General features: G+C 40.1%; 1 protein-coding gene across 1 annotated transcript in view; it reads left to right on the top strand.

Annotated features, from left to right (window-relative positions):
- Positions 1 to 20,509, top strand: part of caskin1 (CASK interacting protein 1) — a 185,104-nt gene that overhangs the window by 58,459 nt on the left and 106,136 nt on the right. The window contains exons 8-10 of the mRNA XM_071390941.1: positions 244 to 352; positions 659 to 753; positions 3,186 to 3,303. Coding sequence (XP_071247042.1) covers positions 244 to 352; positions 659 to 753; positions 3,186 to 3,303 — 322 coding nt within the window. The remainder of the gene's footprint in view (positions 1 to 243; positions 353 to 658; positions 754 to 3,185; positions 3,304 to 20,509) is intronic.

The following is a 20,509-nucleotide window of genomic DNA, read 5'->3' as shown; positions in this document are numbered from 1 at the left end:
GTAATTGAACCCAACCCTGGATAGAAGAAGACCTAACTCTAATCCTAATCCTAATCCTAACCCTAATCCTAACCATAATCCTAATCCTAACCCTAATCCTAATCCTAATCCTCAGCCTAATCCTAACCCTAACCCTAATCCTAACCATAATCCTAACCCTAATCCTAATCCTGACCATAATCCTAATCCTAATCCTAACCCTAATCCTAACCCTAATCCTAACGGTAATCCTTGTCCCCACAGAGTGGTATCAATGCAGCGGTGAGGAACACCTACAGCCAGACGGCCTTGGACATAGTTTACCAGTTCTCTGCTTCACAGGCCAGCAGAGAGATCAAACAGCTACTCAGAGGTAATGGGGTGTGTGTGTGTGTGTGTGTGTGTGTGTGTGTGTGTGTGTGTGTGTGTGTGTGTGTGTATGTATGTATAAGTGCGGTGTGTGTGTGTGTGTGTGTGTGTGTGTGTGTGTGTGTGTGTGTGTGTGTGTGTGTGTGTGTGTGTGTGTGTGTGTGTGTGTGTGTGTGTGTGTGTGTGTGTGTGTGTGTGTGTGTGTGTGTGTGTGTGTGTGTGTGTGTGTGTGTGTGTGTGTGTGTGTGTGTGTGTGTGTGTGTGTGTGTGTGTGTGTGTGTGTGATATTAAACCAGCATGTCTCTCTCAGATGCGTCGGCAGCCCTCCAGGTCAGGGCCTTGAAGGATTACTGCAACAACTACGACCTGACCAGCCTCAACATCAAGGCTGGGGACGTCATCACGGTACACACACACGGGCGCGCGCACACACACACACACACACACACACACACACACACACACACACACACAGAAACGTACACACACACACGGCACTTACACACGCACATACAGGAGATAACAGGAACAGTTAGAGAAGGATAGATATAGGAGATAACAGGAAAAGGTAGAGGAGGATAGAGGATAGATACAGGAGATAACAGGATTAGTTAGAGAAGGATAGATACAGGAGATAACAGGAAAAGGTAGAGGAGGATAGATACAGGAGATAACAGGAACAGTTAGAGAGGGATAGATACAGGAGATAATAGGACCAGGTAGAGAAGGATAGATACAGGAGATAACAGGAACAGGTAGAGAAGGATAGATACAGGGGATAACATGAACAGGTAGAGAAGGATAGATACAGGAGATAACAGGAACAGTTAGAGAAGAATAGATACAGGGGATAACAGGAACAGTTAGAGAAGGATAAATACAGGAGATAACAGGAACAGGTAGAGAAGGATATATACAGGAGATAACAGGAACGGGTAGAGAAGGATAGATACAGGAGATAATAGGACCAGGTAGAGAAGGATAGATACAGGAGATAACAGGAACAGGTAGAGAAGGATAGATACAGGGGATAACATGAACAGGTAGAGAAGGATAGATACAGGAGATAACAGGAACAGTTAGAGAAGGATAGATACAGGGGATAACAGGAACAGTTAGAGAAGGATAGATACAGGAGATAACAGGAACAGTTAGAGAAAGATAGATACAGGGGATAACAGGAACAGGTAGGGAAGGATAGATACAGGGGATAACAGGATCAGGTAGAGAAAGATAGATACAGGAGATAACAGAAACAGTTAGAGAAGGATAGATACAGGAGATAACAGGAACAGTTAGAGAAGGATAGATACAGGGGGATAACAGGAACAGGTAGAGAAGGATAGATACAGGGGATAACAGGAACAGTTAGAGAAGGATAGATACAGGAGATAACAGGAACAGTTAGAGAAGGATAGATACAGGAGATAACAGGAACAGTTAGAGAAGGATAGATACAGGAGATAACAGGAACAGTTAGAGAAGGAAAGATACAGGAGATAACATGAACAGTTAGAGAAGGATAGATACAGGAGATAACAGGAGCAGGTAGAGAAGGATAGATACAGGAGATAACAGGAACAGTTAGAGAAGGATAGATACAGGAGATAACAGGAACAGGTAGAGAAGGATAGATACAGGAGATAACAGGAACAGGTAGAGAAGGATAGATACAGGAGATAACAGGAACAGTTAGAGAAGGATAGATACAGGGGATAACAGGAACAGTTAGAGAAGGATAGATACAGGAGATAACAGGAACAGTTAGAGAAAGATAGATACAGGGGATAACAGGAACAGGTAGAGAAGGATAGATACAGGGGATAACATGAACAGGTAGAGAAGGATAGATACAGGAGATAACAGGAACAGTTAGAGAAGGATAGATACAGGGGATAACAGGAACAGTTAGAGAAGGATAGATACAGGAGATAACAGGAACAGTTAGAGAAAGATAGATACAGGGGATAACAGGAACAGGTAGAGAAAGATAGATACAGGAGATAACAGGAACAGTTAGAGAAGGATAGATACAGGAGATAACAGGAACAGTTAGAGAAGGATAGATACAGGGGGATAACAGGAACAGGTAGAGAAAGATAGATACAGGGGATAACAGGAACAGGTAGAGAAAGATAGATACAGGAGATAACAGGAACAGTTAGAGAAGGATAGATACAGGAGATAACAGGAACAGTTAGAGAAGGATAGATACAGGGGGATAACAGGAACAGGTAGAGAAGGATAGATACAGGGGATAACAGGAACAGGTAAAGAAAGATAGATACAGGAGATAACAGGAACAGTTAGAGAAGGATAGATACAGGAGATAACAGGAACAGTTAGAGAAGGATAGATACAGGAGATAACAGGAACAGTTAGAGAAGGATAGATACAGGAGATAACAGGAACAGTTAGAGAAGGATAGATATAGGAGATAACAGGAACAGTTAGAGAAGGATAGATACAGGAGATAACAGGACAGGTAGAGAAGGATAGATACAGGAGATAACAGGACAGGTAGAGAAGGATAGATGATAGATACAGGAGATAACAGGACAGGTAGAGAAGGATATATACAGGAGATAACAGGACAGGTAGAGAAGGATAGAGGATAGATACAGGAGATAACAGGACAGGTAGAGAAGGATAGATACAGGAGATAACAGGACAGGTAGAGAAGGATAGAGGATAGATACAGGAGATAACAGGAACAGGTAGAGAAGGATAGATACAGGAGATAACAGGAACAGTTAGAGAAGGATAGATACATTCTACTCTTCTCTGTTTATTACATTCTACTGTTCTCTGTTGAATGTGTTACTTCTCTCTGGCAGGTTCTCGAGCAGCATGTTGACGGGCGCTGGAAGGGCTGTATCTATGACAACCGTACAGGAAATGACCGCGTGGGCTACTTCCCTTCTACAATAGTGGAGGTCATCAATAAGAGAACAGGTGTGTGTTTGTGTACCTGTACCTGTACCTGTACCTGTATCTGTACCTGTACCTGTACCTGCACCTGTACCTGTACCTGCACCTGTACCTGTACCTGTATGTCAATCAATCAATTTCAATCAATTTTATTTTATATAGCCCTTCGTACATCAGCTAATATCTCGAAGTGCTGTACAGACACCCAGCCTAAAACCCCAAACAGCTAGTAATGCAGGTGTAGAAGCACGGTGGCTAGGAAAAACTCCCTAGAAAGGCCAAAACCTAGGAAGAAACCTAGAGAGGAACCAGGCTATGAGGGGTGGCCAGTCCTCTTCTGGCTGTGCCGGGTGGAGATTATAACAGAACTATGCCAAGATGTTCAAAAATGTTCATAAGTGACAAGCATGGTCAAATAATAATCATTAATAATTTTCAGTTGGCTTTTCATAGCCGATCATCAAGAGTTGAAAAACAACAGGTCTGGGACAGGTGGCGGTTCCATAACCGCAGGCAGAACAGCTGAAACTGGAATAGCAGCAAGGCCAGGCGGACTGGGGACAGCAAGGAGTCACCACGGGCGGCAGTCCCGACGCATGGTCCTAGGGCCCAGGTCCTCCGAGAGAAAGAAAGAGAGAAGGAGAAAATTAGAGAGAGCCAAGATTTTCAAAATGTTCATAAATGACAAGCATGGTCAAATAATAATCAGGAATAAATCTCAGTTGGCTTTTCATAGCCGATCATTAAGAGTTGAAAACAGCAGGTCTGGGACAGGTAGGGGTTCCGTAACCGCAGGCAGAACAGTTGAAACTGGAATAGCAGCAAGGCCAGGCGGACTGGGGACAGCAAGGTGTCATCATGCCCGGTAGTCCTGACGTATGGTTCTAGGGCTCAGGTTCTCAGAGAGAAAGAGAGAACGAGAGAATTAGAGAGAGCATACTTAAATTCACACAGGACACTGGATAAGACAGGAGAAGTACTCCAGGTAACCAACTGACCCTAGCCCCCCGACACATAAACTACTGCAGCATAAATACTGGAGGCTGAGACAGGAGCGGTCAGGAGACACTGTGGCCCCATCCGAAGAAACCCCCGGACAGGGCCAAACAGGAAGGATATAACCCCACCCACTTTGCCAAAGCACAGCCCCCGCACCACTAGAGGGAAATCCTCAACCACCAACATTACAATCCTGAGACAAGGCCGAGTATAACCCACAAAGGTCTCCACCACAGCACAAGCCAAGGGGGGGCGCCAACCCAGACAGGAAGATCACGTCAGTAACTCAACCCACTCAAGTGACGCACCCCTCCTAGGGACGGCATGAAAGAGCACCAGCAAGCCAGTGACTCAGCCCCTGTAACAGGGTTAGAGGCAGAGAATCCCAGTGGAGAGAGGGGTCACTGTTAGAGTCTGTTAGAGTATGTCACTGTTAGAGTCCTTTAACCTGCAGTACATCACTGTTAGAGTCCTTTAACCTGCAGTACATCACTGTTAGAGTCCTTTAACCTGCAGTACGTCACTGTTAGAGTCCTTTAACCTGCAGTATGTCACTATTAGAGTCCTTTAACCTGCAGTACATCACTGTTAGAGTCCTTTAACCTGCAGTACATCACTGTTAGAGTCCTTTAACCTGCAGTATGTCACTGTTAGAGTCCTTTAACCTGCAGTACATCACTGTTAGAGTCCTTTAACCTGCAGTACATCACTGTTAGAGTCCTTTAACCTGCAGTATGTCACTGTTAGAGTCCTTTAACCTGCAGTACATCACTGTTAGAGTCCTTTAACCTGCAGTACATCACTGTTAGAGTCCTTTAACCTGCAGTACATCACTGTTAGAGTCCTTTAACCTGCAGTACATCACTGTTAGAGTCCTTTAACCTGCAGTACATCACTGTCAGAGTCCTTTAACCTGCAGTACATCACTGTTAGAGTCTCCAACTCGGCATGCCCAGACCAGAGAGGGAGGAAGAGAAGAGAGAGAGAGAGAGAGAGAGAGAGAGAGAGAGAGAGAGAGAGAGAGAGAGAGAGAGAGAGAGAGAGAGAGAGAGAGAGAGAGAGAGAGAGAGAGAGAGAGAGAGAGAGACAGAGAGAGACAGAGAGAGAGAGAGAGAGAGAGAGAGAGAGAGAGAGAGAGAGAGAGAGAGAGACAGAGAGAGAGAGAGAGAGAGAGAGAGAGAGAGAGAGAGAGAGACACAGAGAGAGAGAGAGAGAGAGACACAGAGAGAGAGAGAGAGAGAGAGAGAGAGAGAGAGAGAGAGAGAGAGAGAGAGAGAGAGAGAGAGAGAGAGAGAGAGAGAGAGAGAGAGAGAGAGAGAGAGAGAGAGAGAGAGAGACAGACAGAGAGAGAGAGAGAAAGGGGGAGAGAGAGAGAGAGAGAGAGAGAGAGACAGAGAGAGAGAAACCTTAACCTAATTATCCTAACCTTAACCTAATTATCCTAACCTAATTATCCTAACCTTCCTAACCTAACCTGATTATCCTGACCTAATTATCCTAACCTAATTATCCTAACCTGATTATCCTAACCTGATTATCCTAACCTGATTATGCTAACCTGATTATCCTAACCTAATTATCCTAACCTAATTATCCTAACCTAATTATCCTAACCTGATTATCCTAAACCTAATTATCCTAACCTGATTATCCTAACCTGCTTATCCTAACCTGATTATCCTAACCTACTTATCCTAACCTACTTATCCTAACCTACTTATCCTAACCTGATTATCCTAACCTGATTATCCTAACCTGATTATCCTAACCTGATTATCCTAACCTGATTATCCTAACCTGATTATCCTTACCTGATTATCCTAACCTGAGTTCAATACAGGGAGAAAAGGAAAATCAGCCTGCATGTCTAGTGCTGACTGAACCATGTGACTAGGTGCTGTTCCACGACTGAACCAGTAGAGGGAGCTACGCAACCAGCTACACTGAGGTCAATACAGGAAGGGTGACTGAGTCTACTACAGCTCTATCTATCTGCCAGCCTCTACTGAGATCAATACAGGGAGGGTGCCTGAGTCTAATACAGCTCTATCTATCTACCAGCCTCTACGTAGTTCAATACAGGGAGGGTGACTGAGTCTAATACAGCTCTATCTATCTACCAGCCTCTACGTAGTTCAATACAGGGAGGGTGACTGAGTCTAATACAGCTCTATCTATCTACCAGCCTCTACGTAGGTCAATACAGGGAGGGTGACTGAGTCTAATACAGCTCTATCTATCTACCAGCCTCTACTGAGATCAATACAGGGAGGGTGACTGAGTCTAATACAGCTCTATCTATCTACCAGCCTCTACGTAGGTCAATACAGGGAGGGTGACTGAGTCTAATACAGCTCTATCTATCTACCAGCCTCTACTGAGATCAATACAGGGAGGGTGACTGAGTCTAATACAGCTCTATCTATCTACCAGCCTCTACTGAGGTCAATACAGGGAGGGTGACTGAGTCTAATACAGCTCTATCTATCTACCAGCCTCTACTGAGATCAATACAGGGAGGGTGACTGAGTCTAATACAGCTCTATCTATCTACCAGCCTCTACTGAGATCAATACAGGGAGGGTGACTGAGTCTAATACAGCTCTATCTATCTACCAGCCTCTACTGAGGTCAATACAGGGAGGGTGACTGAGTCTAATACAGCTCTATCTATCTACCAGCCTCTACGTAGTTCAATACAGGGAGGGTGACTGAGTCTAATACAGCTCTATCTATCTACCAGCCTCTACTGAGGTCAATACAGGGAGGGTGACTGAGTCTAATACAGCTCTATCTATCTACCAGCCTCTACTGAGGTCAATACAGGGAGGGTGACTGAGTCTAATACAGCTCTATCTATCTACCAGCCTCTACGTAGTTCAATACAGGGAGGGTGACTGAGTCTAATACAGCTCTATCTATCTACCAGCCTCTACTGAGATCAATACAGGGAGGGTGACTGAGTCTAATACAGCTCTATCTATCTACCAGCCTCTACTGAGATCAATACAGGGAGGGTGACTGAGTCTAATACAGCTCTATCTATCTACCAGCCTCTACTGAGATCAATACAGGGAGGGTGACTGAGTCTAATACAGCTCTATCTATCTACCAGCCTCTACGTAGTTCAATACAGGGAGGGTGACTGAGTCTAATACAGCTCTATCTATCTACCAGCCTCTACTGAGGTCAATACAGGGAGGGTGACTGAGTCTAATACAGCTCTATCTATCTACCAGCCTCTACTGAGGTCAATACAGGGAGGGTGACTGAGTCTAATACAGCTCTATCTATCTACCAGCCTCTACTGAGGTCAATACAGGGAGGGTGACTGAGTCTAATACAGCTCTATCTATCTACCAGCCTCTACTGAGTTCAATACAGGGAGGGTGACTGAGTCTAATACAGCTCTAGCTATCTACCAGCCTCTACTGAGATCAATACAGGGAGGGTGACTGAGTCTAATACAGCTCTATCTATCTACCAGCCTCCACTGAGGTCAATACAGGGAGGGTGACTGAGTCTAATACAGCTCTATATATCTACCAGCCTCTACGTAGTTCAATACAGGGAGGGTGACTGAGTCTAATACAGCTCTATCTATCTACCAGCCTCTACTGAGATCAATACAGGGAGGGTGACTGAGTCTAATACAGCTCTATCTATCTACCAGCCTCTACTGAGGTCAATACAGGGAGGGTGACTGAGTCTAATACAGCTCTATCTATCTACCAGCCTCTACGTAGTTCAATACAGGGAGGGTGACTGAGTCTAATACAGCTCTATCTATCTACCAGCCTCTACTGAGATCAATACAGGGAGGGTGACTGAGTCTAGTACAGCTCTATCTATCTACCAGCCTCTACTGAGATCAATACAGGGAGGGTGACTGAGTCTAATACAGCTCTATCTATCTACCAGCCTCTACGTAGTTCAATACAGGGAGGGTGACTGAGTCTAATACAGCTTTATCTATCTACCAGCCTCTACTGAGATCAATACAGGGAGGGTGACTGAGTCTAATACAGCTCTATCTACCTACCAGCCTCTACGTAGTTCAATACAGGGAGGGTGACTGAGTCTAATACAGCTCTATCTATCTACCAGCCTCTACGTAGGTCAATACAGGGAGGGTGACTGAGTCTAATATAGCTCTATCTATCTACCAGCCTCTACTGAGTTCAATACAGGGAGGGTGACTGAGTCTAATACAGCTCTATATATCTACCAGCCTCTACTGAGATCAATACAGGGAGGGTGACTGAGTCTAATACAGCTCTATCTATCTACCAGCCTCTACGTAGTTCAATACAGGGAGGGTGACTGAGTCTAATACAGCTCTATCTATCTACCAGCCTCTACTGAGATCAATACAGGGAGGGTGACTGAGTCTAATACAGCTCTATCTATCTACCAGCCTCTACTGAGGTCAATACAGGGAGGGTGACTGAGTCTAATACAGCTCTATCTATCTACCAGCCTCTACTGAGATCAATACAGGGAGGGTGACTGAGTCTAATACAGCTCTATCTATCTACCAGCCTCTACTGAGATCAATACAGGGAGGGTGACTGAGTCTAATACAGCTCTATCTATCTACCAGCCTCTACTGAGGTCAATACAGGGAGGGTGACTGAGTCTAATACAGCTCTATCTATCTACCAGCCTCTACTGAGGTCAATACAGGGAGGGTGACTGAGTCTAATACAGCTCTATCTATCTACCAGCCTCTACTGAGGTCAATACAGGGAGGGTGACTGAGTCTAATACAGCTCTATCTATCTACCAGCCTCTACTGAGTTCAATACAGAGAGGGTGACTGAGTCTAATACAGCTCTATCTATCTACCAGCCTCTACTGAGGTCAATACAGGGAGGGTGACTGGGTCTAATACAGCTCTATCTATCTACCAGCCTCTACTGAGATCAATACAGGGAGGGTGACTGAGTCTAATACAGCTCTATCTATCTACCAGCCTCTACTGAGATCAATACAGGGAGGGTGACTGAGTCTAATACAGCTCTATCTATCTACCAGCCTCTACTGAGATCAATACAGGGAGGGTGACTGAGTCTAATACAGCTCTATCTATCTACCAGCCTCTACTGAGATCAATACAGGGAGGGTGACTGAGTCTAATATACCTCTATCTATCTACCAGCCTCTACTGAGATCAATACAGGGAGGGTGACTGAGTCTAATATAGCTCTATCTATCTACCAGCCTCTACTGAGATCAATACAGGGAGGGTGACTGAGTCTAATATAGCTCTATCTATCTACCAGCCTCTACTGAGGTCAATACAGGGAGGGTGACTGAGTCTACTACAGCTCTATCTATCTACCAGCCTCTACGTAGTTCAATACAGGGAGGGTGACTGAGTCTAATACAGCTCTATCTATCTACCAGCCTCTACTGAGGTCAATACAGGGAGGGTGACTGAGTCTAATACAGCTCTATCTATCTACCAGCCTCTACTGAGGTCAATACAGGGAGGGTGACTGAGTCTAATACAGCTCTATCTATCTACCAGCCTCTACTGAGGTCAATACAGGGAGGGTGACTGAGTCTACTACAGCTCTATCTATCTACCAGCCTCTACGTAGTTCAATACAGGGAGGGTGACTGAGTCTAATACAGCTCTATCTATCTACCAGCCTCTACTGAGATCAATACAGGGAGGGTGACTGAGTCTAATACAGCTCTATCTATCTACCAGCCTCTACTGAGGTCAATACAGGGAGGGTGACTGAGTCTAATACAGCTCTATCTATCTACCAGCCTCTACTGAGATCAATACAGGGAGGGTGACTGAGTCTAATACAGCTCTATCTATCTACCAGCCTCTACGTAGTTCAATACAGGGAGGGTGACTGAGTCTAATACAGCTCTATCTATCTACCAGCCTCTACTGAGATCAATACAGGGAGGGTGACTGAGTCTAATACAGCTCTATCTATCTACCAGCCTCTACTGAGGTCAATACAGGGAGGGTGACTGAGTCTAATACAGCTCTATCTATCTACCAGCCTCTACTGAGATCAATACAGGGAGGGTGACTGAGTCTAATACACATGCAGCTAGTGGTGTCATATCTATATCTAGTGGTGTCATATCTATATCTAGTGGTGTCATATCTATATCTAGTGGTGTCATATCTATATCTAGTGGTGTCATATCTAGTGGTGTCATATCTATACCTAGTGGTGTCATATCTATACCTAGTGGTGTCATATCTATACCTAGTGGTGTCATATCTATATCTAGTGGTGTCATATCTATATCTAGTGGTGTCATATCTATATCTAGTGGTGTCATATCTATACCTAGTGGTGTCATATCTATACCTAGTGGTGTCATATCTATACCTAGTGGTGTCATATCTATACTTAGTGGTGTCATATCTATACCTAGTGGTGTCATATCTATTTCTAGTGGTGTCATATCTATACCTAGTGGTGTCATATCTATACTTAGTGGTGTCATATCTATATCTAGTGGTGTCATATCTATATCTAGTGGTGTCATATCTATATCTAGTAGTGTCATATCTATATCTAGTGGTGTCATATCTATATCTAGTGGTGTCATATCTATTTCTAGTTGTGTCATATCTATTTCTAGTGGTGTCATACCTAGTGGTGTCATATCTATATCTAGTAGTGTCATATCTATACCTAGTGGTGTCATATCTATATCTAGTGGTGTCATATCTATATCTAGTGGTGTCATATCTATATCTAGTGGTGTCATATCTATACCTAGTGGTGTCATATCTATACCTAGTGGTGTCATATCTATATCTAGTGGTGTCATATCTATATCTAGTGGTGTCATATCTATACCTAGTGGTGTCATATCTATATCTAGTAGTGTCATATCTATACCTAGTGGTGTCATATCTATACCTAGTGGTGTCATATCTATACCTAGTGGTGTCATATCTATACCTAGTGGTGTCATATCTATACCTAGTGGTGTCATATCTATACCTAGTGGTGTCATACCTATATCTAGTGGTGTCATATCTATATCTAGTGGTGTCATATCTATACCTAGTGGTGTCATACCTATATCTAGTGGTGTCATATCTATACCTAGTGGTGTCATATCTATACCTAGTGGTGTCATATCTATACCTAGTGGTGTCATATCTATATCTAGTGGTGTCATATCTATATCTAGTGGTGTCATATCTATATCTAGTGGTGTCATACCTAGTGGTGTCATATCTATATCTAGTGGTGTCATACCTAGTGGTGTCATATCTATACCTAGTGGTGTCATATCTATACCTAGTGGTGTCATATCTATATCTAGTGGTGTCATATCTATATCTAGTGGTGTCATATCTATATCTAGTGGTGTCATATCTATATGTAGTGGTGTCATATCTATATCTAGTGGTGTCATATCTATATCTAGTGGTGTCATATCTATATCTAGTGGTGTCATATCTATATCTAGTGGTGTCATATCTATATCTAGTGGTGTCATATCTATACCTAGTGGTGTCATATCTATACCTAGTGGTGTCATATCTATATCTAGTGGTGTCATATCTATATCTAGTGGTGTCATATCTATATCTAGTGGTGTCATATCTATATCTAGTGGTGTCATATCTATATCTAGTGGTGTCATATCTATATCTAGTGGTGTCATATCTATATCTAGTGGTGTCATGTCTATATCTAGTGGTGTCATATCTATACCTAGTGGTGTCATATCTATACCTAGTGGTGTCATACCTATACCTAGTGGTGTCATATCTATATCTAGTGGTGTCATATCTATACCTAGTGGTGTCATATCTATATCTAGTGGTGTCATATCTATACCTAGTGGTGTCATATCTAGTGGTGTCATATCTAGTGGTGTCATATCTATACCTAGTGGTGTCATATCTATACCTAGTGGTGTCATATCTATATCTAGTGGTGTCATATCTATATCTAGTGGTGTCATATCTATATCTAGTGGTGTCATATCTAGTGGTGTCATATCTATACCTAGTGGTGTCATATCTATACCTAGTGGTGTCATATCTATATCTAGTGGTGTCATATCTATATCTAGTGGTGTCATATCTATATCTAGTGGTGTCATATCTATACCTAGTGGTGTCATATCTATACCTAGTGGTGGCATATCTATATCTAGTGGTGTCATATCTATATCTAGTGGTGTCATATCTATACCTAGTGGTGGCATATCTATATCTAGTGGTGTCATATCTATATCTAGTGGTGTCATATCTATACCTAGTGGTGTCATATCTATACCTAGTGGTGTCATATCTATACCTAGTGGTGTCATATCTATACCTAGTGGTGTCATATCTATACCTAGTGGTGTCATATCTATATCTAGTGGTGTCATATCTATATCTAGTGGTGTCATATCTATACCTAGTGGTGTCATATCTATACCTAGTGGTGTCATATCTATATCTAGTGGTGTCATATCTATATCTAGTGGTGTCATATCTATATATAGTGGTGTCATATCTATACCTAGTGGTGTCATATCTAGTGGTGTCATATCTATACCTAGTGGTGTCATATCTATATCTAGTGGTGTCATATCTATATCTAGTGGTGTCATATCTAGTGGTGTCATATCTATACCTAGTGGTGTCATATCTATATCTAGTGGTGTCATATCTATATCTAGTGGTGTCATATCTATACCTAGTGGTGTCATATCTAGTGGTGTCATATCTATACCTAGTGGTGTCATATCTATATCTAGTGGTGTCATATCTATATCTAGTGGTGTCATATCTATATATAGTGGTGTCATATCTATATCTAGTGGTGTCATATCTATATCTAGTGGTGTCATATCTATATCTAGTGGTGTCATATCTAGTGGTGTCATATCTATATCTAGTGGTGTCATATCTATACCTAGTGGTGTCATATCTATATCTAGTGGTGTCATATCTATATCTAGTGGTGTCATATCTATATCTAGTGGTGTCATATCTATACCTAGTGGTGTCATATCTATACCTAGTGGTGTCATATCTATATCTAGTGGTGTCATATCTATATCTAGTGGTGTCATATCTATATCTAGTGGTGTCATATCTATACCTAGTGGTGTCATATCTATATCTAGTGGTGTCATATCTATACCTAGTGGTGTCATATCTATACCTAGTGGTGTCATATCTATATCTAGTGGTGTCATATCTATATCTAGTGGTGTCATATCTATATCTAGTGGTGTCATATCTATATCTAGTGGTGTCATATCTATATCTAGTGGTGTCATATCTATATCTAGTGGTGTCATATCTATATCTAGTGGTGTCATATCTATACCTAGTGGTGTCATATCTAGTGGTGTCATATCTATATCTAGTGGTGTCATATCTATACCTAGTGGTGTCATATCTATACCTAGTGGTATCATATCTATATCTAGTGGTGTCATATCTATATCTAGTGGTGTCATATCTATATCTAGTGGTGTCATATCTATATCTAGTGGTGTCATATCTATACCTAGTGGTGTCATATCTATATCTAGTGGTGTCATATCTATATCTAGTGGTGTCATATCTATACCTAGTGGTGTCATATCTATATCTAGTGGTGTCATATCTATACCTAGTGGTGTCATATCTATACCTAGTGGTGTCATATCTATATCTAGTGGTGTCATATCTATATCTAGTGGTGTCATATCTATATCTAGTGGTGTCATATCTATATCTAGTGGTGTCATATCTATATCTAGTGGTGTCATATCTATATCTAGTGGTGTCATATCTATATCTAGTGGTGTCATATCTATACCTAGTGGTGTCATATCTAGTGGTGTCATATCTATATCTAGTGGTGTCATATCTATACCTAGTGGTGTCATATCTATACCTAGTGGTATCATATCTATATCTAGTGGTGTCATATCTATATCTAGTGGTGTCATATCTATACCTAGTGGTGTCATATCTATATCTAGTGGTGTCATATCTATACCTAGTGGTGTCATATCTAGTGGTGTCATATCTATATGTAGTGGTGTCATATCTATATCTAGTGATGTCATATCTATACCTAGTGGTGTCATATCTATATCTAGTGGTGTCATATCTATATCTAGTGGTGTCATATCTATATCTAGTGGTGTCATATCTATACCTAGTGGTGTCATATCTATACCTAGTGGTGTCATATCTATATCTAGTGGTCTCATATCTATACCTAGTGGTGTCATATCTATATCTAGTGGTGTCATATCTATATCTAGTGGTGTCATATCTATACCTAGTGGTGTCATATCTAGTGGTGTCATATCTATACCTAGTGGTGTCATATCTATATCTAGTGGTGTCATATCTATATCTAGTGGTGTCATATCTATATATAGTGGTGTCATATCTATATCTAGTGGTGTCATATCTATATCTAGTGGTGTCATATCTATATCTAGTGGTGTCATATCTAGTGGTGTCATATCTATATCTAGTGGTGTCATATCTATACCTAGTGGTGTCATATCTATATCTAGTGGTGTCATATCTATATCTAGTGGTGTCATATCTATATCTAGTGGTGTCATATCTATATCTAGTGGTGTCATATCTATACCTAGTGGTGTCATATCTATATCTAGTGGTGTCATATCTATATCTAGTGGTGTCATATCTATACCTAGTGGTGTCATATCTATATCTAGTGGTGTCATATCTATACCTAGTGGTGTCATATCTATACCTAGTGGTGTCATATCTATATCTAGTGGTGTCATATCTATATCTAGTGGTGTCATATCTATATCTAGTGGTGTCATATCTATATCTAGTGGTGTCATATCTATATCTAGTGGTGTCATATCTATATCTAGTGGTGTCATATCTATACCTAGTGGTGTCATATCTAGTGGTGTCATATCTATATCTAGTGGTGTCATATCTATACCTAGTGGTGTCATATCTATACCTAGTGGTATCATATCTATATCTAGTGGTGTCATATCTATATCTAGTGGTGTCATATCTATACCTAGTGGTGTCATATCTATATCTAGTGGTGTCATATCTATACCTAGTGGTGTCATATCTAGTGGTGTCATATCTATATGTAGTGGTGTCATATCTATATCTAGTGATGTCATATCTATACCTAGTGGTGTCATATCTATATCTAGTGGTGTCATATCTATATCTAGTGGTGTCATATCTATATCTAGTGGTGTCATATCTATACCTAGTGGTGTCATATCTATACCTAGTGGTGTCATATCTATATCTAGTGGTGTCATATCTATACCTAGTGGTGTCATATCTATATCTAGTGGTGTCATATCTATACCTAGTGGTGTCATATCTATACCTAGTGGTGTCATATCTATATCTAGTGGTGTCATATCTATACCTAGTGGTGTCATATCTATATCTAGTGGTGTCATATCTATATCTAGTGGTGTCATATCTATATCTAGTGGTGTCATATCTATATCTAGTGGTGTCATATCTATATCTAGTGGTGTCATATCTATACCTAGTGGTGTCATATCTATACCTAGTGGTGTCATATCTATATCTAGTGGTGTCATATCTATACCTAGTGGTGTCATATCTATACCTAGTGGTGTCATTTATATATCTAGTGGTGTCATATCTATACCTAGTGGTGTCATATCTATATCTAGTGGTGTCATATCTATACCTAGTGGTGTCATATCTATACCTAGTGGTGTCATATATATATCTAGTGGTGTCATATCTATATCTAGTGGTGTCATATCTATACCTAGTGGTGGCATATCTATATCTAGTGGTGTCATATCTATATCTAGTGGTGTCATATCTATACCTAGTGGTGTCATATCTATACCTAGTGGTGTCATATCTATACCTAGTGGTGTCATATCTATACCTAGTGGTGTCATATCTATACCTAGTGGTGTCATATCTATATCTAGTGGTGTCATATCTATATCTAGTGGTGTCATATCTATACCTAGTGGTGTCATATCTATACCTAGTGGTGTCATATCTATATCTAGTGGTGTCATATCTATATCTAGTGGTGTCATATCTATATATAGTGGTGTCATATCTATACCTAGTGGTGTCATATCTAGTGGTGTCATATCTATACCTAGTGGTGTCATATCTATATCTAGTGGTGTCATATCTATATCTAGTGGTGTCATATCTAGTGGTGTCATATCTATACCTAGTGGTGTCATATCTATATCTAGTGGTGTCATATCTATATCTAGTGGTGTCATATCTATACCTAGTGGTGTCATATCTAGTGGTGTCATATCTATACCTAGTGGTGTCATATCTATATCTAGTGGTGTCATATCTATATCTAGTGGTGTCATATCTATATATAGTGGTGTCATATCTATATCTAGTGGTGTCATATCTATATCTAGTGGTGTCATATCTATATCTAGTGGTGTCATATCTAGTGGTGTCATATCTATATCTAGTGGTGTCATATCTATACCTAGTGGTGTCATATCTATATCTAGTGGTGTCATATCTATATCTAGTGGTGTCATATCTATATCTAGTGGTGTCATATCTATATCTAGTGGTGTCATATCTATATCTAGTGGTGTCATATCTATACCTAGTGGTGTCATATCTATATCTAGTGGTGTCATATCTATATCTAGTGGTGTCATATCTATACCTAGTGGTGTCATATCTATATCTAGTGGTGTCATATCTATACCTAGTGGTGTCATATCTATACCTAGTGGTGTCATATCTATATCTAGTGGTGTCATATCTATATCTAGTGGTGTCATATCTATATCTAGTGGTGTCATATCTATATCTAGTGGTGTCATATCTATATCTAGTGGTGTCATATCTATATCTAGTGGTGTCATATCTATATCTAGTGGTGTCATATCTATACCTAGTGGTGTCATATCTAGTGGTGTCATATCTATATCTAGTGGTGTCATATCTATACCTAGTGGTGTCATATCTATACCTAGTGGTATCATATCTATATCTAGTGGTGTCATATCTATATCTAGTGGTGTCATATCTATACCTAGTGGTGTCATATCTATATCTAGTGGTGTCATATCTATACCTAGTGGTGTCATATCTAGTGGTGTCATATCTATATGTAGTGGTGTCATATCTATATCTAGTGATGTCATATCTATACCTAGTGGTGTCATATCTATATCTAGTGGTGTCATATCTATATCTAGTGGTGTCATATCTATATCTAGTGGTGTCATATCTATACCTAGTGGTGTCATATCTATACCTAGTGGTGTCATATCTATATCTAGTGGTCTCATATCTATACCTAGTGGTGTCATATCTATATCTAGTGGTGTCATATCTATATCTAGTGGTGTCATATCTATACCTAGTGGTGTCATATCTAGTGGTGTCATATCTATACCTAGTGGTGTCATATCTATATCTAGTGGTGTCATATCTATATCTAGTGGTGTCATATCTATATATAGTGGTGTCATATCTATATCTAGTGGTGTCATATCTATATCTAGTGGTGTCATATCTATATCTAGTGGTGTCATATCTAGTGGTGTCATATCTATATCTAGTGGTGTCATATCTATACCTAGTGGTGTCATATCTATATCTAGTGGTGTCATATCTATATCTAGTGGTGTCATATCTATATCTAGTGGTGTCATATCTATATCTAGTGGTGTCATATCTATATCTAGTGGTGTCATATCTATACCTAGTGGTGTCATATCTATATCTAGTGGTGTCATATCTATATCTAGTGGTGTCATATCTATACCTAGTGGTGTCATATCTATATCTAGTGGTGTCATATCTATACCTAGTGGTGTCATATCTATACCTAGTGGTGTCATATCTATATCTAGTGGTGTCATATCTATATCTAGTGGTGTCATATCTATATCTAGTGGTGTCATATCTATATCTAGTGGTGTCATATCTATATCTAGTGGTGTCATATCTATATCTAGTGGTGTCATATCTATACCTAGTGGTGTCATATCTAGTGGTGTCATATCTATATCTAGTGGTGTCATATCTATACCTAGTGGTGTCATATCTATACCTACTGGTATCATATCTATATCTAGTGGTGTCATATCTATATCTAGTGGTGTCATATCTATACCTAGTGGTGTCATATCTATATCTAGTGGTGTCATATCTATACCTAGTGGTGTCATATCTAGTGGTGTCATATCTATATGTAGTGGTGTCATATCTATATCTAGTGATGTCATATCTATACCTAGTGGTGTCATATCTATATCTAGTGGTGTCATATCTATATCTAGTGGTGTCATATCTATATCTAGTGGTGTCATATCTATACCTAGTGGTGTCATATCTATACCTAGTGGTGTCATATCTATATCTATTGGTGTCATATCTATACCTAGTGGTGTCATATCTATATCTAGTGGTGTCATATCTATACCTAGTGGTGTCATATCTATACCTAGTGGTGTCATATCTATATCTAGTGGTGTCATATCTATACCTAGTGGTGTCATATCTATATCTAGTGGTGTCATATCTATATCTAGTGGTGTCATATCTATATCTAGTGGTGTCATATCTATATCTAGTGGTGTCATATCTATATCTAGTGGTGTCATATCTATACCTAGTGGTGTCATATCTATACCTAGTGGTGTCATATCTATATCTAGTGGTGTCATATCTATACCTAGTGGTGTCATATCTATACCTAGTGGTGTCATTTATATATCTAGTGGTGTCATATCTATACCTAGTGGTGTCATATCTATATCTAGTGGTGTCATATCTATACCTAGTGGTGTCATATCTATACCTAGTGGTGTCATATATATATCTAGTGGTGTCATATCTATATCTAGTGGTGTCATATCTATATCTAGTGGTGTCATATCTATATCTAGTGGTGTCATATCTATATCTAGTGGTGTCATATCTATATCTAGTGGTGTCATATCTAGTGGTGTCATATCTATATCTAGTGGTGTCATATCTATATCTAGTGGTGTCATATCTATACCTAGTGGTGTCATATCTATACCTAGTGGTGTCATATCTATACCTAGTGGTGTCATTACTATACCTAGTGGTGTCATATCTATATCTAGTGGTGTCATATCTATACCTAGTGGTGTCATATCTATACCTAGTGGTGTCATATCTATACCTAGTGGTGTCATATCTATACCTAGTGGTGTCATATATAGTGGTGTCATATCTATTTCTAGTGGTGTCATATCTATATCTAGTGGTGTCATATCTATACCTAGTGGTGTCATATCTATATCTAGTGGTGTCATATCTATACCTAGTGGTGTCATATCTATATCTAGTGGTGTCATATCTATACCTAGTGGTGTCATATCTATACCTAGTGGTGTCATATCTATACCTAGTGGTGTCATATCTATACCTAGTGGTGTCATATATATATATAGTGGTATCATATCTATACCTAGTGGTGTCATATCTATATCTAGTGGTGTCATATCTATATCTAGTGGTGTCATATCTATACCTAGTGGTGTCATATCTATACCTAGTGGTGTCATATCTATATCTAGTGGTGTCATATCTATATCTAGTGGTGTCATATCTATATCTAGTGGTGTCATATCTATACCTAGTGGTGTCATATCTATACCTAGTGGTGTCATATCTATATCTAGTGGTGTCATATCTATATCTAGTGTTGTCATATCTATATCTAGTGGTGTCATATCTATATCTAGTGGTGTCATATCTATACCTAGTGGTGTCATATCTATATCTAGTGGTGTCATATCTATACCTAATGGTGTCATATCTATATCTAGTGGTGTCATATCTATATCTAGTGGTGTCATATCTATATCTAGTGGTGTCATATCTATATCTAGTGGTGTCATATCTATACCTAGTGGTGTCATATCTATATCTAGTGGTGTCATATCTATACCTAGTGGTGTCATATCTATATCTAGTGGTGTCATATCTATATCTAGTGGTGTCATATCTATATCTAGTGGTGTCATATCTATATCTAGTGGTGTCATATCTATATCTAGTGGTGTCATATCTAGTGGTGTCATATCTATATCTAGTGGTGTCATATCTATACCTAGTGGTGTCATATCTATATCTAGTGGTGTCATATCTATATCTAGTGGTGTCATATCTAGTGGTGTCATATCTATATCTAGTGGTGTCATATCTATACCTAGTGGTGTCATATCTATATCTAGTGGTGTC

Source organism: Salvelinus alpinus, chromosome 1 (genome assembly GCF_045679555.1).
Source record: "Salvelinus alpinus chromosome 1, SLU_Salpinus.1, whole genome shotgun sequence".
Taxonomy (NCBI): domain Eukaryota; kingdom Metazoa; phylum Chordata; class Actinopteri; order Salmoniformes; family Salmonidae; genus Salvelinus; species Salvelinus alpinus.
Note: the sequence above shows the minus strand (reverse complement) of the source record. Positions and strands in the feature narration are given on the sequence as shown.